At 41.0% G+C, this 27813-nt stretch overlaps 1 protein-coding gene across 2 annotated transcripts; it reads left to right on the plus strand.

Moving 5' to 3' along the window:
* plpp2b (phospholipid phosphatase 2b) lies at positions 1-26663 on the plus strand. 2 transcript variants are annotated; one of them, XM_061738166.1, is made up of 7 exons: positions 1-239; positions 391-476; positions 19775-19926; positions 20012-20274; positions 20354-20411; positions 22796-22972; positions 23896-26663. In XM_061738166.1, exons 2-7 carry the CDS (start codon positions 401-403, stop codon positions 24049-24051), a joined length of 882 nt encoding a protein of 293 aa, XP_061594150.1. In that variant the 5' UTR covers positions 1-239; positions 391-400; the 3' UTR covers positions 24052-26663. The 2 variants fall into 2 exon arrangements, with proteins under 2 accessions (XP_061594150.1, XP_061594148.1); XM_061738164.1 differs by having other exon boundaries at positions 1-476.
* Positions 26664-27813: the final 1150 nt, after the last annotated feature.

Here is a 27813-nt window from a genome sequence, read left to right on the forward strand (position 1 = left end):
CCAGGAGGAGGGACCAGTGTGGCGGTGTGAGCGCAGGGAAGAGTTTACACTGGACTCTCCTGGAGGCTCAGGCGCTGGGAAATCGGAAGATCTGTGCAGTCTTGTGTTTTTGGCACACAGGGCGGTAATACGCGCTCAGCGGCGTCGGACAACTGAAGTGCGGCTTTTTTGCGCAGAAGAGTTTTGATACCCCGACGTGTTGGAAAGGTCATACATCTCTGCTGTCAATGCAAGCACAGGTAGAAAAGAGAATCCCGGAAGAGCTCGCTGTGCAGGTTACTAGATTTTTTAGATAGCCCGTGCTTTTACTCTTAACGTGTGCAGAACATAGATGGGTTTGTTTACCCTCTTCAAAAAGTAGATGTTTTAATTTATTTTTTTAAATCTCAGATTTAAAGTAATGAACGAAAAGAAAATGAAAGATATGAAGAAGAAGAAGCTGTACGTGTTGATGGATGTGCTGTGCGTCGCAGTCGGTAAGTTCTGGACACCAAATGTTTCCAGCTTCTTTTTTTCAGTGCTGTCAGCAAGTTGCGCGCACATCTTTGCGTTGACACCAGACTCTTTCCTATAACCCAATATGTTTGCCTGTTGCACTCATAAAAAAACTAGATTGGTAACTTTTAATGTTTATTTGCACACTGAATTGACACTGATTTTAATCACACTTAGAATTATCTAGATAGAGATCCTACAGATAAAAGAGCAGTCCTTTTTTTTATTGTAAACGTGACTTAAACACCTTGCATCATCATCTTGTCCACCAACCGATTTCATTTCATTCACATGGTGCAGGCTCCAGCGCGTAGTTCCTGAGCAAAAACTTTGCAGGACTTTGCAGAGCCTCGGGAAGCTGAATGTTTGTTTATGGAAATATGATAAGCATGTGTGCGCCCTCCATATTCCTCATTTACAATATTTTGTCTGCCAGGAATCCAGGGAAAAATGCTCCCTCTAGCCACATACACCGCATTTGTCCACATTTGACTTCCACTTGGGCTCCACAGACGGTTGTTTTGTGAATAACTTAAAGCAGAAGTCTTTTTTTTTTCAAAGAACCAAAGTAGATGTTTTTTTTTCCTATCGGTGGGGAAGCTATAGAGGTTATCCTCAGTGAAGGAACCTGCAGGATGATGACAAAACTTAGTTTTAATGCACGCAGGTTTCAAATTGACTGAGCAGAAATATGGAGCATGCAGTATGATACAAAAAGTGATCATTGTGCAGTCATTTGGCCTTATATTTAATGGTTAACATCCCAGATAGCAAAGAAGGTTTGACCCTAATGTGTATATCGACAGCTTTCTTTAGTTCAACATTGGCTTTGACTGAAGGCATTGACTCAAGGTCACGTATCTACCAGACATCACCCCATTCTTCATTTTCTTTGGGCATGGTGCATGGTGCATGTCAAAATTTGGCTTATGACATCTGGGCTACATCTGAGCCATATGACACATGCCTAAAGCAGAGTTTGGCCCAAACTTGAGCTTGAGTTCATGAGATTTTAGCCAAAAGTTTGTGAACTTTTAGACACATCTGGCCCATATAACACTTGCCAGTGGCATAACTGCTGTAAGTGTTGGGTAGCCAAGATTAGGCCCAAATATGTCTGCTATCTGGGATAATGCAGCATGAGGCAGCAGGAAGAAACTTTTGTCAGTTTTAGTTCAGTGGGGCCCTCTATAGGCACAGACGTTGAATCACTTTTACGGCGCAATCAAAGATTACAGTTTGATCTTTTTCTTAGACATTTCCTCTTACATCATTACTTTCTTGGATCTCCTAATCCCCTTTGCCATGATGTCCATTGTAGCTCAGTCTGCTTGTTTCCGCGTTGTTGATGTGTGACATAGTGTTGCAAGTGATACCCAACTGTCAAGAGAGTCAACAGGGCGAGGAGAATGCAATGGTAACAGTAAAAAATAAATACATATGTATGTATATATATATATATAAATTAAATTGAAACTGATATTTTTAAATGAAAAAAGTCCTGAACTGAACATTTTTGTCTTAGAGACTCAGATCATCTGTATTCATCATTCATCCGTTTACCAGAAAGACATCCCAACACAAGGAAGTCAAAAGCTATTAAAATGACCTCAGAGAGACTAAAAGTGACTCAAAGTAACCGTAAAGAGGTTTAAGTGGTTTTTAATCCCAAGGATACTCGCATTGACTTCCACGAGAACAAAAATGACTCAATACAACAGCAAACTTCAAAATACCTCAACTCAGCGCCACAGAAGCTATGGTCAGTTCAAGATGGAAAACATTTACACATTACTTAAAATGCTACAAGCTAATGAGCTGTCAGATGATACACCACTATAGATACTTTTCTTATTTTTAGTATAATAAATCAGAGTATTTAAATCAGTAGAATTATTATGAATTTATACATCACAACAAACAGCATAATCCAAGTTAGAAATGTATGGCTCAGTAGGCCTAATGAATGACAGAAATGCATGTGGTAAATAAATCCGTTTTCTGTTTACGTGACACCTGTGGCCCCCCAGAGAGATAATGATAGGCCCTGGAAAAATATTTGTATGACAACAAATGCGAGAATTCTTCAGCAGCTCCCTCAAAAGAAGTCGTTTTCAGACACAGCCACGGGGATAAGGTGTGCATGTGAAATGTACCACTGTGGTGGAACATCGGTGTTTTGTGTTAATGCCACAAGCCAATGACAGACGTGTGTTGTGCAAAGCTTTAGTTTTTTTCTCTCTGTTTAGCCGTTGTTGTGTCTGCACTTGTGCTAGGGTTGAGGTTAGAAGATGGATGGAGATAAGGATGAAGTTCTGCACCACTCAGCTTTAGGGAAAGATTAGCAGGTTTAAAAAAAAAAAATCTCATCTGACGAAACATCTAGAGACTTGGCTGGCACGAGTCTGGGATTAATGTCTAGGTTGGGCAGGTCCACCAGGTCTGGATGACAGAATCCCACCCTTTTTCCCTCAGCTTCCCTCTTGCCACCCACGTCACTCACCCAAATAATCATCAAGTCAACCCCAAGCTTATGTGAGGTTGCCCCAGCTATGTAATGGCACCATAAAAAAGCTTGTAATCATGCCGACTGCTAGCACAAACAGAAACAGGGGTTTGAGGTGAGCTCTGTCTGCCTTTTGGAACCATTTACATTTCATTATTTTTTTCTGATTGAAGATACCTTAAATGTGAATCTCTATACTTTCAGTGTTACCTTTATACCAACACTTCCTCACCTTTTTCTTTTGTTGGGAAACTCAAAGAACAAATTCCAACAGCGGCAACAGTAATAGTGATTTCTTTGGCGTCACACCCTACCCTGCCCAGGTCAAACTAACAACTGTTGACGTCACATGACCGGATGTACCAACCTCTGTTTCTGTTTCTCTTATGATACTGTGCACACAACAGGTTAATAGATAAATCCTAAGTGAAATACACAGAAGTCTACTTCTTACAGAAAAGTGTGATATATTATCATTGATGTTTTCTGTCTCATTTGTTGTGAAGTACATTGTTTTGTGTTTTTTTTCTGTCCGTATGTCTGTCTTGAAGTTGTCGATCACTGCAAGCTCTTTTCTTCTTTTGTTCCCCTCACTCTTCTTTCTCCAGTCTACCTTCCCTCCCATTCGCTTCCCCTGTCTGTGTAAGCCTACACTCAGCACAAATAGATGGTGGGTGTTGGCCCAGATCACAGAGCGGAGAGACCAAGAGTTAACCTCTCCCTGTCCACAGCTCTTAGACATAAATACAGCCTGCAGCTCAGATTGTTGCATGACTCAGGTGCTGCAGCAGGTGAGATGAATGGCTATTAACTGCATGTTATGAGTGTGAGACTAAATGGCCTCAAGGCAGGTCATTGTTGCAGCACATGCCCACGCACACCTTTATTATTCAATGTGTAAATCTTTATTATGCTGTCATACAGATTGTAACAAACCTGTTTAATTTTTTTCCATGATCTATTATACACTATGGAAATACGTCAATGATAGGAGATACAATCAGCTTTGGTTTTGTTTATTTCCTTCTCTACAAACTTAAATATCTAGGTGTTGGAGTTCCTGATTGGCCCGAAGTTAGGGCTGGGCGATATGGCCTTTTATTGATATCTCGATATTTTTAGGCCATATCACGATACACGATATACTGTATATCTCGATATTTTGCCTTAGCCTTGAATTAACACTTTAATGCATACTGTACAATCACACCAGTATGATGATTCTTTATGTCTACATTAAAACATTCTTGTTCATACTGCATTAATATATGCTAATTTTAAACTTTCATGCAAAAAGGGGGAAATCACAACTAAGTAGAATTTCCCAAAACTGTATTTATCAAACAGTTACTAAGCAGTGAGCGGCACAAATATAAAAATTGAAGTGAAGGAGAGACGAGAGAGTGAGAAAAGCCTGTAATTTAATGCCCGCGGCTAAAAGCAAATGCGTGACAATGTATACTTGAATATTCACGATATAGTTATTTTCTACATTGCACAGAGTAGAAGCCGAGATACATCGAATATACTCGATATATCGTCCAGCCCTACCCGAAGTACTACAGTGATTGGCCCATGACATGAAACAGCAGCTTTCTCCCTTAGCAGTAAAATACATTTCCCTTATCTCTTGACTGTTATTGGTGTAGGTGTTGTGGTTGTTGGCCTGAACCTGTCGGTAAAGCTGTGCATGCATCGTCTCCTGGGAGCTCTGGGCCTCTCATGTGGTTTTATTGGGAAGACAGATTGTGCCGAGTTCCCAGAGAAGAGCAGTCAACATTTGTGATGGGAATAGTTTCTCTCTGGAGAGCCGTGTCATGGAAACCGAATCCCTTTCAACAAACAAACGTGGTCCTCTGAGAAAAATGAGCCATTCTTGTTGTTTATTTGTAATGGCTGTTTTTGCATTTATTTTAGAGGCCCATTTGCAAATGGCATAATAAATCTTGTGATTTAAAGTGTTAGCTTAAACCATAATAAGTCATAGATTGTGAATAACCTTTTTTGATAGTTACCACATGAAAGCCACTTTCTCACAGAGATCATGGTATGAAGTCACGCTGGAAACCCCCTCTTTATTCCGGCTCTGCGCTCCGGCTGTGTATTCACACGGATCCCACTAAGGTGGAATATTTTCACCCCAGTGTGTGAGTTTCACAAAGGCTTCCAGCATTCTGCAGTCTGATTTTCTGATTTTGTCTGATTGTGCAGCAATCCTCAATGCTTTTCCTCCTGTCTGCTGTCCATGACCAGCAACAAGTCCCTGATGTCTCTGGTCAGCTCTGAATTAGCATCAATTTCAGTTTTGCACTCCTTGTTGGCATTTAAGGTGTTTGCGTTGCTTCAGGAGGGATACACCTGATCAGTCTCAGCAGATGGTGACTCCTCTTTGTCAGTGTTCTTCAATGTTGGTCCTCAGGACCCATGTTGTAACACAGCAGTTGTAACACAGATGTTACTACCTCTTAAGCCAGCACTGAGGAGCAAAGAGAAAAGTCACGCCATTCTGACTCTGTGAGTTTCACACAGAACAGCAAGGCGTAATAAAGGCTCTACTGAGGAATATCAAACATGCAATGTAATGGGGGTCATTTGGACAATACTCTAAACTCGCAATATGTCTAACTGGGACCAGCGTGTGGTTGCAAACAGTAGTAGGAATTCTGTGGAGAAATATTCCCTCACCTGATTTTTGAACATTACAGATATATTCTCATTGACTTGAAGGTCTTAACTAAATGTTTATCTTAAATGAATAAGCGACATAGACAGTGTTTAGGTCACGCTGACTTGTATGTTGTGCTCTTAATCTTAATCTTTGAAGGTCTTTTTTTAGACACACAGAAACACATTACAGACTTGTTGTACTTGTTCATGTAAAGTATTAGAATCAATAACACCTAAATATTAGTTTGAAACCTTCTTGAGTCTCTCTCCGCTGAATGAATGCCCAACAGATGTTTGCATTTCTTTTATCTTGTCATCTTGTTTTTAATCAGTCTTCCTCTTTGCCTTCTTTGGTTTTTTTCTATCAAAAGGGCTTATTGTTTTTCATGTCAGACCATTAATAGTTCACTTGTACACGGATGTTCCTTGGGGAAAACTACCAGAGTTGCCGGGGCAAACAGAAGTGTTACGTACCTCCTGTTTTGGTGAGACCATTGTGAAACATTCTCCTTTTTTGGTTGAAATTAGCCAAATTATTTTCCCAGGGAGATTTGGCATCCAATAGAACTGAAAAGTGAGGTTGACAGAGACCCAGTATTATTTTATGACTATTACATTATGTATTCAACCTTTTCCTGTCTCTGACTCTGAAAAAGAAAAGAAATGTGCAATAAGAAAGAAGAAAAAGGAAGAGGAAGAAGACTACTCTATGAGCCAGAAGGGACATGTCTCTAACAAAATCACTGCTTAGATCATGGTTACACCAAACTTTGATCTATCTGCTGACAGTAATTACACAGAGTAATCTATTTTATGAAGAGTTCACTGCACACAATGGTGCAGTGAACATTTACAGACATAAACACTGTAAATAAATAAATACATTAAAAAAAAAGAAAAAATATATATATATATGTGTGTATATATATATATATATATATATATATATATATATATATATATATATATATATATATATATATATATATGGTAATAAGATGATTATGGGTTTGAAAAAACACAGCTACAGTCCACAGTATATTTAGTGAACTGCTCATTAAAGTTGTATTGACTAACTGACTTTTAACGTCTCCCGCAGACGTCTCTGGTTTAGGTATAAACCTGTGTGGCCTGTACGTCTTTGATCTCCTCCAAAACCAAGGGAAAAAAAACAAAAAAAAAACTCTCTGATTGTTGGCCCAGACTTAGCTGCCCGCCCATCACCCCGTCTCCTTCTGCTCTGCTTGAAGCTAAGCACGCGTAAATGATGAACGGAGTGAAACAGTGGGATTAAAAATAAAGAATGGGCCTCAGCAGCAGGATTTGGTGTTGGGCGTTCCTCGTGTGAGTTAGAATTCCAGAGGCCAACGCCAGCAGAGGTTGTAGGCTCAGCACATACCTTCCACATTAGTCAGTCCAGCTTGGGGTGAGACAGTCAGGAAGAGGGAGCGTGTAGAAGTTAGGTAACATGCTGTCTTTTAAAGATCTGTAACATCAACCAGACATTATAGAAAAACCTGTTTCAATTGAAGGGAAGAAACAAAAGAGAGAAAATGTGGGTAACGCTGTCATCCGTCTACATTGTGAGATGGAAGGATGATTGAAGTAGGATCAACTGACTTTAGAGGGACGCAGGTGAAATGGGGAAACAAAATGAAAAAAGAGCAGCCACCAGAAAGACAAGATCAACAGAACAAAAGGACCAAAAACCGAAAGACAAAACTCGCTGAAAATGCAGGAAAGGAGAGTGGATGAAATTAGCTGGAGGGGCAAATGTTCCAGCTGTGACCCTGAAGGAAAGTCTTAGACCTAGCAGGGCAGCCCAGGGGCATGAGACCAACCATCTCTCGCACACACACACACACACACACACACACACACACACACACACACACACACACACACACACACACACACACACTTTCCATACTTTGGGATTAGGCGTAATGAAAACCCAGACTGTGTGTTTTTTTGCAAATATCAGAGAAGTCATTGACCCTACATGTGGTTCTGCAGGTGCAGCAACTTATGTCAGGGAAGGTCGTGTCGGCAGTAAACCGCTGCAGCCACTTCCACATGAACGAGGTGGCTTGCTTCAAGATGTTGGCCTTTCTGTTGTGGAAAATGGAGTGAGATGGCCAAAACGACATGTGAAAAAGCCCAGGAAATGGTACAAGAAAGAGTATAGGCTAAACAGAGAGAGAAGGAAAGAGGATATGACAGGCCCTGTATCTCCGCCCAGCTCAGTGCGATTGTGGTCCAAATGGTCCAGCATAATTGCACATCTGTCAGCTAAATAAAGCAGCACCCAGTGAGGGCTCCACTGTATATTTACAACAAAGGGAGGAGTGTATACGAGGATGTCGCGATGACGAATGACATACAGAAAGACGAAAGGCTTCAGACAGAAGTGTAAATGACTTGAGAATGACTTGAGAGAAAAAACACAATGGCAGATGTGAATCAGCGTTATTGAAAAGAAGGAAGAAGAAAGTGCAAACCTTTTCTGACAGTGGAATCTTTGTTGGTGTGGTTTCAATTACTGCTAAAGTCTTCCATGCAGCTCGTCTGACTGTTTTCTTCGGCTTGTCTCCTCACGCAGTCACTAGTTACTCCACTCATTAGTTACTCCCTCTGTAGTTTTATGTTGCACTGATGCCCAATTGAGTTTGGGGAGACGCTGAGGTGCCTCTGAGGATGAATGCTCATTTCCAGGCAGGTAAATGAGAAGCCTTAAGATTTGCAAAGCTTTTAAAATGGGTTTTCCTAAAACTGAGACGGAAAGACGGCATCCTTCCACTTCAAATGGGACCCTATTAAAGTTTTCTGACTGGCAGCTGGAGATTAGCTTTCTGGCCACATTCCAGTCACTCAGCATTTTCCTCCCTGAGCCCGTAAAAGCAGGTGTCAAGTAGGTTTTCGTCTCCCAGATGAGGGCCTCCACCCTCTGTGCCTCCATGTTTGTACTTTTTTCTTTAGAATTTTCTTGGCTGAAAAAAAAAAACTGTTGTAGACCCTTGATCTTTAAGCGAAGGCCGCTCCTGAGCCATGTCAGTATGGGTTGTGGGATTGTCTTGTGGTGTCCTGAAGGCCTATTTTGTGTGCCGGTGGGCCTATTTTTGTCTGCAAGCTGTTTATGTCTGCTTTTCAAGAGAGGGGCCAGTATGTTCTTTGCAGATATTATCTGTGGAGGCAGTGGTCATCAGACATACTTGTAGACATACACACCTTAGAGCTTTGCATTCATCATGTCCTTAACAACAGTCCACACTGTTTTACATCACTTCATTTCAGCTTTCTTTGGCTGTTTTATTGATTCACGTATGAACACTGAAATGAAAAATGAATACTTTTTTTTTACAAGTCAGATGAGGGCCTTTTAAGGCCAGGTGCTCTGACTTCACTCAGATCATAAAATGTGTGGCAAAAGCTGCGCGTGGCTGTGTACTTAGTAAGCATCAAGAAAGCCAAACAACCACTAGCATTCAACTTACCAAGTAGTTGTGCTGTATATTTCAAATATTTTTCCCCTTTTGTAAGCTTTTTGGGTTAGATAAGGTTGCATATTTTAGTCACTGTTGGTTCTTGTCTTGGAAGGTTTTCACTTTTTTTCTCTCTTGTGCTTCGCTGTGAAATATAGGCCTTCTCTTCTCTGGCAAATGTTTCAAGTAACAATACCATGTGAGTGCAGGGTACAAAAGCTGTCTTTCAATGGTTTAAGCCAATATCCACCAGGGTATATAACCCTTTAATTCCTGACATATTAATTGAGGTGTTTATTATGAGATGAAAACAAATTCCAGTTTTGTATTTAACAGTTTTCTAAAAGATTACATTTCATTATGAGTAGTATTGGGTAATTGTATGCTTTTCTTTAATTGTATAAAACTTCTTTTTTTTTTTTTTTTGCTCATATGGGTGGTGCAGAGGTCTCAGAAATGCATGAATCAATATGACATCCAGGATTGGGGTTAAGTTAATTATCATTTGCATGTAGCCTACTGTAAAAGAAGTCACTCTAGAAATAGGTATAGTATTCTTAAAGCTAGTGAAAATGGTAATTTCTCAGCAAAAAATCTGCCAATGGGGTAAGAAAAATGTACTTGACTAGCATCCTTATAACTATCAAAATAGCATACAATAGCCTCATACTTTTCTTGAAACAAGACTTTTTTACTTCCTTAAAAATAAGTTTTTGTGGTGTTAACTTGTTTCATTTGTGGCAGTTCAAGCAAATCTTTAATACATGCTGTTAAAACATTCCTCACAGCAGGACCCTTTTCACCCTTAATGACAACAAACATGGATTCTTCCCTGAACTATTTGAAGCACATTTGTAGTCACGTCTGATGATGCAGCTTCTTGCATATTAGTTATTCAAATAATACTTTTGAAATACGTTTGAAATACTGTGTACAGTAATTACCACCCTGCTTTTCTGGATCTGTACATATTTACATATTTTAAGAATGCGTACATTGTTTAATGTGTAAAACATAAAATATGTGTAAAATGGGGATGTTTTTACTAATTATTAACTTGGCACTGAGGGGCTCCTTTGTGGATTTTATTTTAGTATTACTGAGGAAGCAAAGTGATACGATTTACTTTTTAGAGTGTTGTTGTGGGGTCACAACAACAGTCAGTAGCCTCTGGTTATGACTGAGAGACATGAACTTCACCATTTTACTTTCTTTCTCTTCTTCATAACGTGGTAACGCAGAACAATCCAGGGTTGGTGGTCCACAGTGCCACCTAGTGAATACACAACATATTTCCCCCCTGTTTAAGAAGCTTAATGGTCCTGAAATAAAAATACTCAATATCTTAAATCAAATAAAGTAGTGGTTGTAAAACTGTGCAAATGTAAAGCTCCTCTATATTATTTAACAGTAGCAAATTGTAATAACATTTCAGTCATGATAACGGCAGTACTCTGTGTTAATGAACTTTACGAACAGCAGAAAACCTTCAATGCCACAATCTCAGCTTAGGTTAAAAGTTTCTGACAGCTAATTAACCAAGGTGACATCAATGTATACCTGACCTTATGTTTAGGTATAGTAAACATAGTCCAATATGGGTTTCTTTGTTTTACCTAATTTCCTCTTAATACTCCCCAGAAAGTCATAAGAAATGATCAATGTTCATAATCGTTAAGCCAAGCAGGCTTCTTTCAGACCCTTGTTGGTCTGGGCATCTTATCGACCAGTGGTTGTGTAGGCTCTGGCTTAGGGACTGGAGCACCAGCGCGTTGATGATGTCCTGTGCGCTCTCCAGAACCAGAAAGAGGTGAGAAGTATTCCATGCACATCCATCCTCCAGCATATATATGAACTTTTGCCAGCTTGCCTTGTCACTCTGGCAGGGGAATTAAACGTTGTACTTATTTTCACATAGAAGGGGTTCCTCACTCTGGCCAGACTTCCCTCTCTGAGTTTTGGCACTCATGCACCACTCTTAACATCTGTGTTGATGCAATCTGGTTGGAGGTTGGAGGTGACACGAGCATGTAGCTGCTTCGCAGGTAGCAGTGGGAGGTACTTGCTGACCAATATCAACTTTTGTGCACATAATTCTGTTGAACATGGATTCATATGGTGACACTCCTGTGGTGCCCTGTGGAGTGGCACGATAGATGACCAGGAAGCTCTGTATGAAAGGTTTTCATTGTTTCCTCTCCTGCTCAGCAGTGAGGTATGTTTCTTTAAGAGCGCAGTTCTAGCACTCTATGGCTCCATTTACTTGAGGATGATATAGAGACACCTTCCTGTGCTCGATGTGGTTGTGATGGAAGGAGTAAAGGTGACCTCTGGCCAGTTGGTGTAGTAGTCAATTAGTGTCACTGCATAGCAGCAGTCCCAGGATGCCAACTCAAATAGGCCAGTGATGTCAATTCCCACTTTCTGCCATGATCTATCCAGCAACAGGACCGGCTGAAGCAGTGCAGCATTTGTTTTGGTACTTTTATCATTCAGCCAGCATGTCACGCATGCCCTAATGCTCCCCTCTCCACACACATGTCCATACTTGGCCACCAGTGCAAGTTCCACAGCATCTGTTTAGGCCAGACGATGCCCTGGTGGGTTTCATGTGCCCGATTAACAAGCTGCTTTGTCAGTGTCACAGGAACCAGCCAGGGCTCAGGGCATCTGTAAGCTATCACATCTTGGACTGGGAGTTCATTTTTAACAGCAAAGTAAGACTTGAGCACTGCAAGTAGGGACTGTGCCATTTTAGGCCATCCTCATTTCATCTGCTCTGTCAGGGCAGTCAGTTCTGGGCACGCCCCACGGGCCACTTTGAAGTCTTTCATGGTAAGGGCTTTCAGTTCTGTATCTAGTAGAGCCACCAGCTCAGGCTCCATCCCTGGCTCTAGATTCTCTACTGATGGAAGAGGCAACCTGGAGAAAGACCCAGCAGCATCATTTTGTGCACCATCACAACATTACTTCATATGTGGCTGACCACCATGCAATACATATTCCTGCACGTTCCAGTCTTATTGTAGCCAGCAGTGGGGACAGGGCTTGGTGGTCTGGGCCTAGAGTGAATCTAGTCCTCCACAGAAAAGTCCTACATTTTTCAGCTTCCCAAACAGGCCAATGACTTATTTTCCACAAAGGAGTATTTACATTCTGCAGGTGTGAGTGCACATGACGCAAAAGCAACTGTATACTCTGTCCTGTCAGGATGTACTTGTGTCGGTATGACCCCAAGACCATAATATGAGGCATCTGTGGACACAATAGTGAGGAGGCAGGGCTCAAATACTGCCAATGCTGGACTGTTTATGATGCGAGCCATTATTGTGTCAAAGCTTGCCCGTACTGGTGCAGTCTTGGGCTGAAATTACGTCCCATAGGAACTGCAGGCTTTTCTGGTTGAAACACAGACCAGCTTCCTTCCAGCAGGTTGGGGTCATGTTCAAGCTGGTCCCTGCCATGAACAATCACCTCATCCAGGTAGTGCTGGGCCCCTTTGAGACGTTTCACCACCAGGGACATGAGCTTGTAGAATGCACTTGGGGCTGAACACAACCCAGAATGGACTTGACAGAACCTGAATAGTCCTTTGTGTGTTATGAATGCAATTATGTCATGGCTTTCTTCTGCCAGTAACACCTGATAATAAGGATTCAGCAAATCAATAGTGTAGAAAACAGTAGCTCCATCCATGTTTGAGAAAATCTCATCCATATGGGGAAGTGGGTGACTGTCCATTACTATTGCCTAATTTGGCTCTCGATAATTCACACACATTCTCACTTTCCCATTTTTTCTTAGACTACAATGGGCGACATCCATGGAGATGCACCAATCCACTCAATCAGCCATCTCGATTTCAGCAGAGACAGCTTTTCAGAGACCGGAAGACTTTGAAGCTTTTGTTGGACAGGCTAAACATCCTCTCCGACTTTCACGCTGTGAATGAAACCTTTTGTAAGACTGGGTTTCTCCCCAGCCACTGATCCAGCTTTAATCTCTGTTACTGGGGCTGAAGATGAAGTAACTGCTGGTGAGGAAACTGCTTCAGGAAGTACTGCATTGTTGTCAATGGAGAATCTCAATGCCCTCAACAAATCCAATCTTAGTAGAGCCTAGCACTGGGACTTTGGATTTAGTGCACGTCACTAGGTTTGATGGTGGCTCACACAGTGCACATCACTGAGGAGTTTTCTGTAGAGGTGCTCAGAAACTGATACAGCAGAGCCTGTGTCCACCACTAAGTCAGCAGGGCAAGTACCGGTAAGCTGATTTTATATGTATGGTCATTGTACTGGTAATCTTGTGATCTAACAGTTCACCTTGAAACATCAGTGCCGTGTTCATTTAAAAAACAACCACTTCTACCGTAGCTGTAGACTTCCATAGGGCGGTGAAGTGTCCCGTTTGGGCAGGTCACTTTGCGTGCAGGACAGTCTGGAGTGTCTACAAGGTGAGCTGAGGAGCCACGTCTAAAACAAAATTGGCCCCATTCTTTTCCCGCCATGGGCTCAGCGCTATTACTCCTTGTTTTGGGTTGGAATGGGCATTTTGGCTTCGCCATCATGACGTGCAGGGGAGCCTCAGGTGATGATGCAAGAGTCTGCATGTGCCTGATTGCCACCTCCATCTGACATGCCATCTTTACTGCCATTTCGAGTGTAAGATTTCCTTCTGTTTGCACCAAGGATCTTACTTCTTCATTGAGCGAGTCAATCTCTGTTGACTCCCATGTTAAAATGTCCAACTTTAAAGCAGAAATTAACATATTTACAGCCTGGAAGAAAAGTTAACTTTGATTGACATATGGTGGGTGTGTTTCTGTTGGCTTCCAAAGGAACATGGCTGGGCCTCGTACGAAGAAGTGGTCTTCAGAAACCAGTGGGTCACATGACCTAGTGCTTCGTCCATTGTTTTATACACTCTATGGTTTGGACCAACAGTTTCTCAACTATTCTTGGACAACTAGCGTGCTTGATGAGTTTGTCTCGTATACTCACATCTGTATTTTCAGCAAACTCACATGTTGCCGCTGCTTGAGCAGCACGCCCACGTACTCAGCAACAGCCTCATGCGGTCTCTGCAGTTGATTTCTGAGCTTGTGTCGCTCCACCACAAAGTTTATTGCCGGTTTGAAGTGTGTCTGCAGTGCAGACACCACTGAATCATAAGTTGTACCTCCATCCTTGAGTGTATAAATACATGTTGTCCTTCTTTGCCCAGGCAGTGTAGAGCTAGTGCACGTCTCCATTTGTCAAAGCACTCGTTGTCGTCTGCGCAAAGCGTAAGCAGGTAGTTAGTGCACATTTTCTTTTACATGTTGAACGGAATTGCATGTTGTCCAGTGGACGAGAAAACCAAAGCAGGGAGAGTCACAATATTCACCATTCTCGTTGCCAGTCTGTCGTGGGGTCATATAGGCAGCAATACTGGTTATAGCAATGAATGAGAGACATGACTCCAGTGGGAATTTCACCATTTTACTTTCTTTCTCTTCTTCATAATGTGGTAACACCATAGGGACAACAAAGGAGAATCCAGAGTCCGTGGTCCACAGCACCACCTAGCATTGTGGAGTATCACTTGATTACACTTTGGACATGACTCTTTAACTACACAAGGTACAAAATGAAAATCAATGCAACACCAGAAATGTCTTAATTCACACTGTCTTCCAGCTCGCAGGATTGAAAGACGTTGAACAAGTGAACAGTGATGAATACAGGCATCGAGAAGGACGACGTCAGTGGGTGCAGCAGATTGTTCTCCCAGAACACCAGCAGTTTGATCCCTGGTGTTGTAGCTTTGAAATTGATTTTCATCAGAAGTATTTCTATTTATTATCTTTTAATTGAAGAAACTGTATTGTTATAGATAGTTTGAAATTTGTATCAGTGATGATGATATCAAAGACAGGCAAAATCTTTTTAAATGTTTTTACCATTTTTTTTAAATAAGCTTTTTAGACTTGACAACTCTTAACACACTGAAGTCAGGGCTCTTTTTTTCATGACTTAAGAATATTTTTGAATCAATCTTGAATCAACTTACTTTTAGTCAGCCGTGGTACATAAAACATGATATTAACATTTTAACAGTAGTTGCCACACATTGACACCTGTAATAGCATGCATGCAATAGCATGCTCTGTTTGATTCAAATTACATTCAAGTTATTTATTTTTCTTGAAGTTGGTCCAGTCATGCCAACTGGCAGCAGGATGCAGGATACAGATGCAGGAGCTGCTACCCAAAAGCCACATCAGTAAATCCATATCAGGCTGGTCCCCCGTGGTGTCGGAGACAGGATGTTAGTTAAATACAGGAGAGCTGAATGTATATTGTGTTGTGGTTGTTGCAAACAGGATTTGGTTGTTCTAGGAGGAAAATATGTGAACTTTATAGTCTCAGTGTACCACTTCCTGACACTTGTAGATGTGCAAACTGCGTCCAGTCCTGATGTGGTGGCTGGTGGGAATCTGCCAGCCAGCTGCTGACTGAAAGAAAGGGCATGTAATGGGATTTGCATGGCAGCTGTCAACTGCTGAAAATGCGTCCACATTCCACCAAAATTAGTTAAAAATGGATGAATACTTCCTGTGTAGGTGTCAACAATGAATCTGTGGTGTGAGAAGTACTCTAATTCACTGTCTGCTGTTGAGCTTCTACATGAATTTCATTATGACGTGAATTGGGATTATCAAGTTTTCATGCCTTTTCCAAAGGGACAGCAGACTGAAAATGCTGGTTTAATATCTTTCCTGTGACTTTTGCGTGACTTTTGCAAGTTTTGTTTTGTGTACTGGAAGTGTTGAAACCAGTCATCCGGTCTTTGTCTAGAAATACAGACATTAACTCAAACATCATAGTTTCAATGGTAACGCATTCTTGCATTTTGATATAAGATTAATCTTATTGTGAAATATTGTAAGAAGATATTTGGTAAGTTGGTGAGTATTGAAGTGAATTGTTGTCTGTATGTTGTGTTTTTGCCATCTCAGTCTCGTCTTAGTCTTGCTCGTCCAAGGTTGGAGTCCATGTGCTGTCTTGTTTATCCTATTGAGTCCTATTGTTTATTCTGCTCTCAACACAAAGCTTCAACAGTGTTTTGCTGCTGCCTTCTTTCCACATGAAGCCAATGAGACTCTTTGTCTCCATGGTGTCTGTGAAGAGCATGTGTCCTGTTTGCATATAGCTAAACAGCGTCCGTGATCACCCTGGATTTATGTGATGTTGAACAGAGCTTACACGGGGTGTTACTGGCCTGTAGTCACTGTTCATGGCTGTTTTTGATTTTGTCATGTGATTCTTTTTTACCTTAACTTCATTTCTTCAAATGCATTTAATCATTGGCATGATGGGCTTTTGTAATATACTCAAGGTTTTGGTACAACTTGAAGATTTGGTGAATTGTTTAAAATGGCCATGTGGTTGCAGATTTTGGGACTGTCCAGTTCTGGGAGGAAAGCTTGGAAATTGCACCGAATAAAAACAGAGGCCAATATGGTCAGCTCGTTCCATTAATGATCAAAGTCATGAAGCAGCAACAGTGCATATTGGAGCCAAGACAACCTGGCTGCAGACCTCCACTGTGGCATTGCTTCCCAGCCAAACTCAATTATAGTAAAGTTGCAAGCTAGCAGACCTGCTGACAATCAGGAGCCTTTGATTTGCCAGCAAAATAGACACACCTTGTTTCTTGCTCCTGCAACACAGGCCACACTTAGGATTAACCTGATTATATGTTCAGTTCTAATGTTTAACATGCAATCTTTCACTCAGATCAAAAGGAAAGTCTGATCTTATTTAATAAGTGAACTCCTCCCTGAGTGTCGTAAAGCTTCATTCCACAAGCGAACTGCTTTCAAATCTATTTTTCATCTTGTTGACAATACACATGAATGAGGGAGTTATTAAAGCGTAACATATAATGGAAGGGAAAACACCCATAATTATGTAACATGCTCTGAGGCAGGGATCACCAAGTCCACTTCAGGCACTTGTTACCAGTCTGCCCTGTTCACGAACACTGACAGGATTTGCAGCAGGCGCTTAGCAATGGTAAACCTGCCCGTAAAGACTTTTAAGTCACAGAAGCCAAAACTTTTGCTTTTCATTTACAACTGATGAATTAATGGACAGCGTTCACCTCGGTGTAAATCTTATTCAATCTTCCACTTGTGTATTTTCTTTCTGGTCTCAGTCGCTGTGGTCTGTCATCAGTCAGTTGTGCTAGAAGTCCTGGAATTATGTTAACTGCAGACTTTCTTTTTTTAAATAGGCCTATAAAAGAGTCAGATGGGTTTTTGCTCATTTATATAGAAATATAAAACTATGGCAAAGGAATTTCTCGTGTAGTTTTTTTCTTGCATTCACCATCCCGCTGCTTGCCATTTCTCGACTGGTCCCACGACTGTCTTGGTAGCGAAGATCAGGGTGGAGAACACATTCCTGCCAGGGCTGCAACTCACACTTATTTTTTCAGCAGTTTGTCAGTTCATCATTCATCCTGACTGCACTTAACGAACATCAGAAATAAAAATAAACTCCCACTGCAACCCAAATTGTTGTCCTTTCTCCTCAAAAACACCCCAGATCCCTGAAAAGTAAGAATTTCCGGAACAGATAAACTACAAAAAGATGACATTCAGGAACAGAACAAACAGTTCCTGCCACCATAGATCTCAAGGTTAAAAGGATCCCATCTTTGAAGATGAACTCCTCTCACAAACTGTTTGGATCTGCCTTGGGGTCTCGCTCAACAACTTGTCGTTGTAGCCTTGAAATGAAGACATAGCAGACAGGCAGTAGAGCAAAACTCAGTTTTAATTCCCAGCAGTTAAAACAGATTGCAGTGATCAAAAGCAGAAACATAGCAGTCATAGAATCAGTATGTTTAATGAAAGAATTTTTTTGGTATAAATTTAGGCTCTGCGTGTATGTGTGGGTTGGGGGGGTGGGGGTTCTAGAGAAAGGAAATTGGTGTGTCTTTTGAGGATGGATGTTTTTCAAACAATACAAGGACATTATGCCTGCTCAGCCTCAACCCCCCACTGTGTCTTTATGTAGTCTGATCGTTTCAAAGTTTTGTATGCAGTGTGATTAAACCATGGATCTATAATAATAACTGGATCGGACGTCAAAAATGGCCGCCCATTCATTTCAATGCATTCTGCTCAGCCAGCGCATCTGTCACTACCTGATGTGAGTCGCTACCCAATTTGAGTCACACATGCGCAGTCGCGTCCAACAACCGGGAATGTTATGCTATATAAGGGTATTGATGCAAAAAATCTTTATATTATTTTTAGCGAAAAATATTTATATTATTTTTAGCAAGCATAGCTAAGCATGATAGCTAAATTACCTTTCAAGATGTAATTACTCATAGAACGAGTAATCTTCCATTTGACAGCTTTTCCCAAACTGGGATGGAATTTTCCGGATTCCATGTAGGCATGGAGATGATAGAAAACATTAAAGTCGCTCATTTTAATCAATAATCGGGTAATAACAACACTACTTCTCCACTGAAATGCACATGTTGGCGCGACAGCGCATGCGTGACTCAAATTGGGTAGCGGACTCACATCAGGTAGTGACAGCATCCGCCGAAAAAATCTCTGACTTCCGGGTTTACTTCCGCATACAGCGGCCCATAGAGCATGCGCAGTTGAGTCACCTCCCATGATGCTCTGGGGCCTCCCATCATGCCCCGGGGCAATGACGCGAATATTAATATAATATGTATTAATATAATATATTAATTAATGTATATTATTACATCTATAGCATTACATATATTATTAATGTATTAATATAATATAATTATATAATATATATTAATATAAAACATCCGTGGAATGCACGGACACGGCTGTGACGTCAGCCGTGACGTCACGCCCAGAAAGAGACTTTTCTTTTACTTTTCTGGCCGTTATAAAACATTTTTGACGGATATAAAGTCCATGACTTAAAAATATAGAATACAAAGATTAGTAATTGCCGGGGATTACAGATGGAGGTGTCCTGTGAACAGTTTTAGAGGCTTCTCTTTTACTATTGCGGTCTATGGGAAAAAAGCTTTCTGGGCCGCATGGGATTTTTGGTTGCAGTACCGCGGTTGGCCACTGGAAAAAATCGGCGCGCCTTCTGACTGCCAGACCCGGGGGCTGGATTAAACCCATATTTGTGTGTGTTTTACATATTTATAGTACTGATGTTAGAACCTTTTCCCAATGTTTATTTTTGTTATATCTTGCTGTGCATTCCCCTTTAACTACCAAATGTTTTCTCTGTCTATCTCTCTCTTTCTCTCTCTCTCTCATGGGTTTTTTTCTTCTTCGTCATCTTAAACCCAAAGTACAGTGAGACAGCAAACATCTTTGTTGTCCCTAATGTTTTAATTTCCCAGTTTTTTCATGAATATTGATTCAATTAGTTTCGTTCTGCCATGATGCAGGACTGTCCACACATTTGTCTGTTCATGGTCGAACCCAAATACATTTACATCCTTTTAGCAGGAACTATGTCCCTCCAAATTCAGTGTATGTACAGTGTAAATATAGTCTCATCTAATTCAACTGTTCTTCTATTTAACTCTTGCTTTTTTCTTACTCCAGCGGCACTGCCCTCCCTCATTATGAATATCGTGCACAAGCCGTATCAAAGAGAAATTTACTGTGACGACGAGAGCATCATGTACCCCATAAAACCAGACACCGTCACCAGAGGCATGCTGGCAGCTGTCACCATCTCCTGCACTGTCATCATCGTGAGTCTTTCTCAGCACACCAGCTTTTTTCTCTTTGGGTTTTGTGATTGTGGAAAACAAAAACAAGAAAACTTTCTATCCTCAGATTTCCTCCGGAGAAGCTTATCTGGTCTACAGCAAGAGGATTTACTCAAATTCAGATTTCAACCAGTACGTCGCTGCACTCTACAAGGTGGTGGGAACCTATTTGTTCGGAGCAGTTGCCAGCCAGTCGCTGACGGACCTCGCCAAGTACACAATCGGCCGCCCAAGGCCTCACTTCATGGCTGCGTGCGCACCGAAGGTCTGCACGGGATACGTGCAGGTGATCAACTGCACCGGCAGGCCGCAGGACGTCACAGAGGCGAGGTAGGATGCAGAATATGGAATGCAGCTCGGATCATTGTTTCAAAGGAGACATAGTTACATTTGTCCACTTCTCCTCCAGATTGTCCTTTTACTCCGGTCACTCCTCGTTTGGAATGTACTGCATGCTCTTCCTGGCAGTAAGTACAACCTTCAGTTTTTAGACACTGTGTCAATGTACAGCACATCTCTACGTGCAGTAAGATTGTTAACTTTTCAGTGTGCATCAGACATCACAGTCCTACGCTGGGGACTTCGTCTCAAAACATGTTTATGGGTTTGGATTTACAACCATGTCGTAATTATTAAGAAGGTAAAAAAGGTCCAAACAGTCCGTTTGTGAATATGGACATAAATGGACATGAGAACAGTTCAGAAGAGGAATGTGAAAAGTGAGCAAAATTATCTTGAGGCCTCGGCTGCCTTTCTTTTTTTTTTTAAGTGTTTTCTGTCTTTCAGGCCTGTCTAGATCATTTCCCTTTGCCTCATGCCTTTGTGTTAAAAGCCAGGCACCAGGGCTGCACAGCGAGCTCCAAGCAAAGCAGCATTTTTCAGCTCAAAGGAAATACAGAATACCTCCAGCTTGTGACCAATCTCCTCAGTAGTTCAATCCGTGCTGCTTTGCCAGGCAAATACTGCAAAGAAAGAGCTGTGCTGTGATTCTGAGTTCGTGTCAGTAGTTAAAAAAGTGTTTAACATTGTGAATTTGCAGCATATGCCGGAGTGAAACCAGGCTGACCCACAGACCATACAAGAAGAACTGGCCTAATTCTCTGTGAAGTCAGTCATAGGATTCCCAAGAGTGCTTTTGAAACCTGTTTTTCCTCTTATTGCATGGTATTATGTTCCAAATAGGTGGAACAAGCAAGCCTAAACACACCCACCTTATACCAGTCACAGGCAGCTGTTTTAGCTAACCTATCATGCTAATTAATGCAGTTTTATGAAAAGGATGTCCAAAACTCTTCATTTCAATTGTCAATACTGACATGAAATCCAAAATGAATGTTTCAAGAGCAGTAAAAAGGACTAGCACAGCTCCACAGGGAGCTTGGTCACTTGGCCTTCCACTACCGGCGTCGCAGTGCGATTGGCCGGTGCCAGCAGACTTCAGCTTGGAAGCGTGCTAAAATGATTAGCCGTGGCTCCCGTCTTCTTCAGCCGATCCACGCTGGAGGATTTGAGGAGCTGCAGGCGAAGATTTGCAACAGGGCTTTGCATTTTAAATGTCATTTCAGTGGTTTAGCACAGTTAGCACAAGCTGACTCCTGCTTATCTAAACTTTATCCACAGAAGCTCCCGGGCCAACCCACAGCCAGTCACAGAAGTCTGTTACTATAATTAAAAGCACAACACAGTGTATTCCCTTTAAAATATGAGTGATACTGTTCTGTTAGGTCTTTATTAACAGCCGAGAAGTCACTTGGACTACTGTGCTAAATGTTAAGTAGCAAAAGTGGTGACGACGACTAACCAGTGGCTATGCCGGCTGCCCCTAATTACTAGGCTTGCCACCCGTCCCTTAAAATACGGAATTGTTCCGTAATTGGGAATTAAAAGTTGCATTCCGTATTGAACAAATACGGACACATATTATGCTCTTATTTATTGATGTCATAATATACAGGTGAAGGTCGGAAAATGTGAATATATTGCAAAACTTCATTCTTAGTAAATTCAAAACAAAATATATTTATAAACAAATATATTATTTCCCACTACATTCAAAGTGAGATATTTCAAGCCTTTATTTGTTATAATGTTGGTGATTATGACTCACAGTTTATGAAAACCCCAAATGAAAAAATCTCTATATTATGAAATCAATAAACAATTCAATCATCAAAATAATAACAAATAAAGGTTTAACACATCTTGCTTTGCATGTAATGACTCTATGTAATATATTAGTTTCACCTTTTAAGTTGAATTATTGAAATAAATTAACTTTTACACCATATTCTTATGTTCCGACCTTCACCTGTAGGTTATATTCTACATCTGGGCTGATGGACGTAGTACACATCATGGGAGGATATTTCAGTTGCTAGTATGGTTGGATGTCTGTACAGTCATGCAAGTTAAATGCTATTAAAGCACTTTAAACTTTAAATCAAAGCATTTAGTTTTTTCATATAAAATAAATACATTCCTATGCAGTTTAGAAGTTTTGGGGATGTCCCTTTTTTTGGGGTCTGCGTTGCCGAAATCGGAGCGTACCTTATTTCTATTTCTGAAAGGTGGCAACCCTACTAATTACACATATATTTTTTGCTTTACATGATTTTACCTGATGTGGTACGACAAATCATCATGGATTGTAGAGACAAAAAAAAAATATTTTTTTAACCAGCCTGTTAATGTGTGTTTTAATACTGTAAAGTTGGACTTTTTAGCATGGAAGTCAGTGGAGACCGACACATTTAACTGCAGCTTTACAGCAACCCTTTATCAATATGGTGATAATGTCTTTTGCTTTCCTTTTTGCACTGTTCAACTTCTTCTATCCCATCCCTCGCTGCAGCTTTACGTGCAGGCGAGACTTGCGGCGAAGTGGGCCAGACTTCTCCGGCCCACCATCCAGTTCTTCCTGGTGGCCTTCGCGGTGTATGTGGGCTACACCCGAGTCTCTGATTACAAGCACCACTGGAGCGACGTGCTGGTGGGGCTGCTGCAGGGAGCCCTGGTTGCTGCGCTCAACGTAAGTCTCCAAGACAACATCTTTCAATGAAAACACAGCCATAGTTAATGATTCCCACGTCATTCTTCCACAGGACAGTCAATACTTCCAGGAAATACTACTTAAAGGCTCATTGTGGTCTTGAGTTACCTGAAACACTCATTTAACATTTCAACTGTGGTGAAGTAGCTCCAGTCTTATACCTAATTAAATCTTAACTTTTAATCTTCACTTCTGTGGTCTTGAAAGATTTGGAAAAGTAAATACAGATAGGGTTGTCCAAGTCTTAAAAATGACTTAGAATGGAAATCTTCCTGTTAGTGATACTCGCTTCAAAGCAGACCAGTCGCAGAGCTTCAGCAGTTCTGCTGTGAAGGGAGTATCACTAACGGCTTAAATTTGATTTCTAACAGCAAGGTGGAAGTGGGTAAAGTGTAACCCACCAGCAACAGGCCTTTTGATTCAAACCCACACACTCACAGTTGGCAGGTTTTCCATCCAGCTGGGCTTCCATATTGTTTGGCGACTTCCTTGTTTGGGTTGAACCGCAGTCAGAACCACCTTGTGGAAATTCTGGAATAGTGGAGTGTTTTTTGTGGATGTGTGTGTCCATGTATGATTAATTGGGGCCTGAGCTGCACCTTTGGCCTGCAATATGCTGCGAGCAATTAGAGACCCTTTCAGGCGCAGTGTTTTATGGCCCACGGGGGTTATCCCTGCTCTCTGTGTGTTCCCTAAAGGTGAGACTTTGTGTGTCATTAAACAGCTGGGGAAAGACCTTTCCAGATACATATAATCACAACTTCCAGCCCTGCCCCGATGTCCTGCTTATCCCTTACATGTTTACTCTTCAGTCTCAGTGGGAAAAATATCTCCAAAGCAACCAATAATCTTGTCTGCTCTCCTTTTTCCTCCTCTACTTCCCTTCATTCCCCCACCTACAGGTTGGCTTTGTGTCAGATTTCTTTAAGACGCGTCCCCCACGGATGAAGCCAGACGCGGCTGATAGCGAGGAGCCGGAGAGGAAAGCCAGCCTGCAGATTGCAGACACCGAGCACAGCAACCATTATAGCTACCGTAACAATCCTGGGCCTTTGTGAAAGGTGACTGACACTCGGCTGGATTTCTGCAGAGAACCCGAACCTGTGTGAGAGGTTCTGATGCTAGGGGGAGGAAACAACCAAAATTATGCAGCCAAACATGTTTATTTTGGGGAGTAACCCGAGTGACATGCAGTCTTGACTCTTCAGGCTTCCCTCCTGTCCTGGAACTGTTAAATATTTGCCCCCTTTGTGACTTCTGCAACCAGCCCATTGTGTTTCTGTTTGAAAGGAAGTTAGTCATGTGGTCTGTAGCTCTCAGCTCATTCCCTCTGTATAAACCACTCACAGCTCAACTGGACTGACTGAGGGGGCCACAACCCTACCGGCAGATGCTTAAGCCCCCTCTCAAAGACTCCATGACGACCTCCTTTTCTCCTATAAGAAAGGGGATAGTTTATTGTTTTTAATATGTTTGTATTGATGTTAAAACGTGTATGCTTAAAGCTGCTTCAGGCAAAAGAGTGAAAACTCACTGAAACAAAGCGATATTACACTGTTATTGAATACTGGTGATTCATTTGTTAGCAAAATAGTCCCACGTAGCAGACAAAGTAGAACATTGGACTCTCCTCTCAGCATCTTTCTCGATTTCACTTATTCATTCGGTTTTTTAATGTGCAGGTATTCTGACTCTGTTTTACAAAGTTTTAAATGATTGGAGCGTGGCTAAATATTTGCCATATGTACAGAGCAAAAGCAATTGCCACAACCTATAAGTACCTGAGCCTGCAGATATCAGGAACAAGAAGATGTGGACGCTGACTTTACAGTGAGATCAGAAGGAAAAGCAGCTGTTTCACATTCAGTGAGTTCTTTATTTTATTGTTGGCATTTATAGCATAGACTTTTTTGTATGTTTTTTCAATTGTCATATGTTGAGAAGCAGTTTTGTCAGCAGTGCTTCAAGCGAAGTGAAACTGCTCCATTCATGAATGTTTATAAATGCCAGTGGAGGCACAGTTTGCGGATTAGCCTAATTTTAGTGCACCTTAAACTGGCCACATGTTAGACCAGAGGAATGTTGCACAAGCTAAAAATGGCAGCTGCAGACCATCCAAGGCTGCTGCAACAGAGCTGTATATCAGCATAACCATCATGTTAAAACAAAAATGCAGAAACATTTCTTAAATGCAACAATAATACGACCCATTTATTCAGTTTCCTCTTTTTTCTCGTTTTTTTTTACATGTTGGCAGAGTTCGCTCACTTTCTCCTGGCCTGTGCCACCTCGCCCGAACATTATTTAAAGTCCATGTTATGTCCGTTGTGGTCCAGATTAACCCTGAACGATAAATATTCAAAACTGTATAGTTTTAATTATGAAGGGTAAGAATGATGAAAATGTGTGAAAATGGACTGGAGAGGTTTAAAACTATTTATGAAAAAAAGTTTTAATTTCTGCTGAACTTCATACCACTACAACTGTACTGCCATTGAAATACTAAGAAATTACTCTTTCTGATCTCTTTGATTTTTCTTGTTTTGTTTTGTCTTATTTCACCAATATTCAATGAATGGCAAGACAACCATTTACAAAATGGTGTGTAATTTATTTTAAAAATTGTTTATCTACTTTCACGTGGCTGGAAATGCCAGCTCAATTGATGTTTTTTGTGCAATCACCCCTGCTTGCCACTATGAGCCACAAATACTGTATCTACTAACACTATGAGACATACGTTTTGTATTACTGAAGGAAATATGTGTTTGTGTGAATGTTTATGTATAAACATATATGTCTGTATGTTTTTATTTCAGTGTAGTTTGAATTTCACCTGTACATTGCTCTTTGGCCCCTGCTTTCTCAGACTTGTGCGTGTTGGATTTAACAACAAAAAGGATCCAGTTCCAGGTCCAAACAAAAGACAGATGCCTTGGCGTGGTTTTGAAATGCGCTGTTGTAATAATGAAAACAATTTACATGCCCAAATGTGTATTTGAAGTTTGTTACACTTCCCTGTTCTCGCTTTATAAGATAAGTCTGGTCCCTCTCCTTCTCCCATGTTAATAGATGGCGCTCATTAGTGCCTTGAGTCTCCAGGACAGTTCTTTTATGGCATCCAGACCCCTGGAGTACTGACTATAGATCAGAGGGACCGCTAACCTGATATGCTTGGAGACCGATAGGGTGAGACAGAGAGGCGGAGAAAATCTCTCCTGGTAGTAATCAGAAGGGCCCTGAAGCTGAGTCGGGGCTCAGGAGAGAAGGGGGGCACTGAAGGTGGGGGTGGAGCATCCAGTATCCCATGATGAACCATAGGCCCGAGGGGCTTGCAGACATTTAAAACACTTAATCACGACATGAAACAGCTGGAACTGGTTGTAGTGAGGCACTATGTGCTGCCTTGGCTTCAAACATCTGAATCATCTGTTTTGCAGTCAGAATAATGGCTCAAACATGGTTTGGAAGTCTCTCTGTGTTTGACTCCTCTGCAGCTCAGTAGAAACTACGGTTTTAAATGTGTGTCATCATGCTTTAAGGTTTTAATGCATAAGAAATTCTGCTTACCTGTCAACTTGTGGCTGCGGTTCATCTTGTGTAGCCTATAGATTATTTCTAAAGCGGTCAAACCAGAAAATTTTAAATAAAGATATTTTCCACCCTCAAATGTAAGAGTTTGTTTGAGAGAATGTATTCAACTGGTTTCATGGATGGAATTCCACCTGGATGAATGAAGTGTCACTGCAGCATCATTTCAACAGCGTTGTCCTGCCAGATATGACTGTAAGCAATATTTCATTGGAAAGATGTAACACAATATTTCTTTTGCCCCACAAATCAAAACTTTGACAGTTATGGTTTTTGTTTGTTTAATAGCAAAATATGAGTGTGTTCAAATTGTTTAATTTGGCCTAAATTTGTACATCGAGTTCTTCAACACCCTCCTCTCAGAAACCTGATAACCGTTTTTCCAGAAATGAGCAAAAGAGAAAATTATAGTAGTTTGTGGTACACATTCTACTGAAAAACTGTTTTTCTAAAATTACTGTCACATTTGTGTTTGCTCTCGTTGCATCATAAACCTTTAAAGCAATATTAGAGAGTTAAAACAACCGCAGGTCTATTATTGGACGGAGTGTGAGACTTTCATTAGGAGCCAAAACGATGTGAATCAAAGCAGCTTTGAGTGAAAACAAAACAAGTGCTGGGTTCCTTTAACTCTGAAACGTTCCTTTAATATCATCAGCTTCAGAATCTCCTCCTTCTGGAAAGCAAAATGTTCTTTATTTGTGTGAAAATGAAAACTAATGTTTGCACCTTTAAGTGTGAGCCCAAGCTGCTCTCCTTTTAAAACAATTCTGCTCTAATAAAGAAAAACCTTTTATGTATTTTTAATCATGGAGAGATTTAATGGTGTGGTTTTATGCAAATGAAGGTTCCACCAATGAAATATAAATACCAGGAGTTTTACAAACCATGAACTTCAAAGAAGCCTCTTCCACATTATGTTTTTCATTTTCTTTTTTTTTTTTTGAGTTTCTGTGATCATGACACTATCAATGATTATCATAACTTTACACAATTAAACTTTTTTTTACAGAGAGTAAAGAATAAAGTAATACACATTGCACAAGGGCACAGAAACAGATTCTTGTGTACAATAAAATACTGAGAACATGTGGTTTTGACTTCTCCTGCACCGCTCTAAGATTTATCATTCTACCTTGGAAACATTCTGACATGTTCCTGATTTATGACATGATTTTCTTGCACATTAAATGCTTTTGTTGCAACAAGAATAATGAAAACCAAGTGGT

This window comes from Cololabis saira, chromosome 13 (genome assembly GCF_033807715.1).
Source record: "Cololabis saira isolate AMF1-May2022 chromosome 13, fColSai1.1, whole genome shotgun sequence".
NCBI lineage: Eukaryota > Metazoa > Chordata > Actinopteri > Beloniformes > Belonidae > Cololabis > Cololabis saira.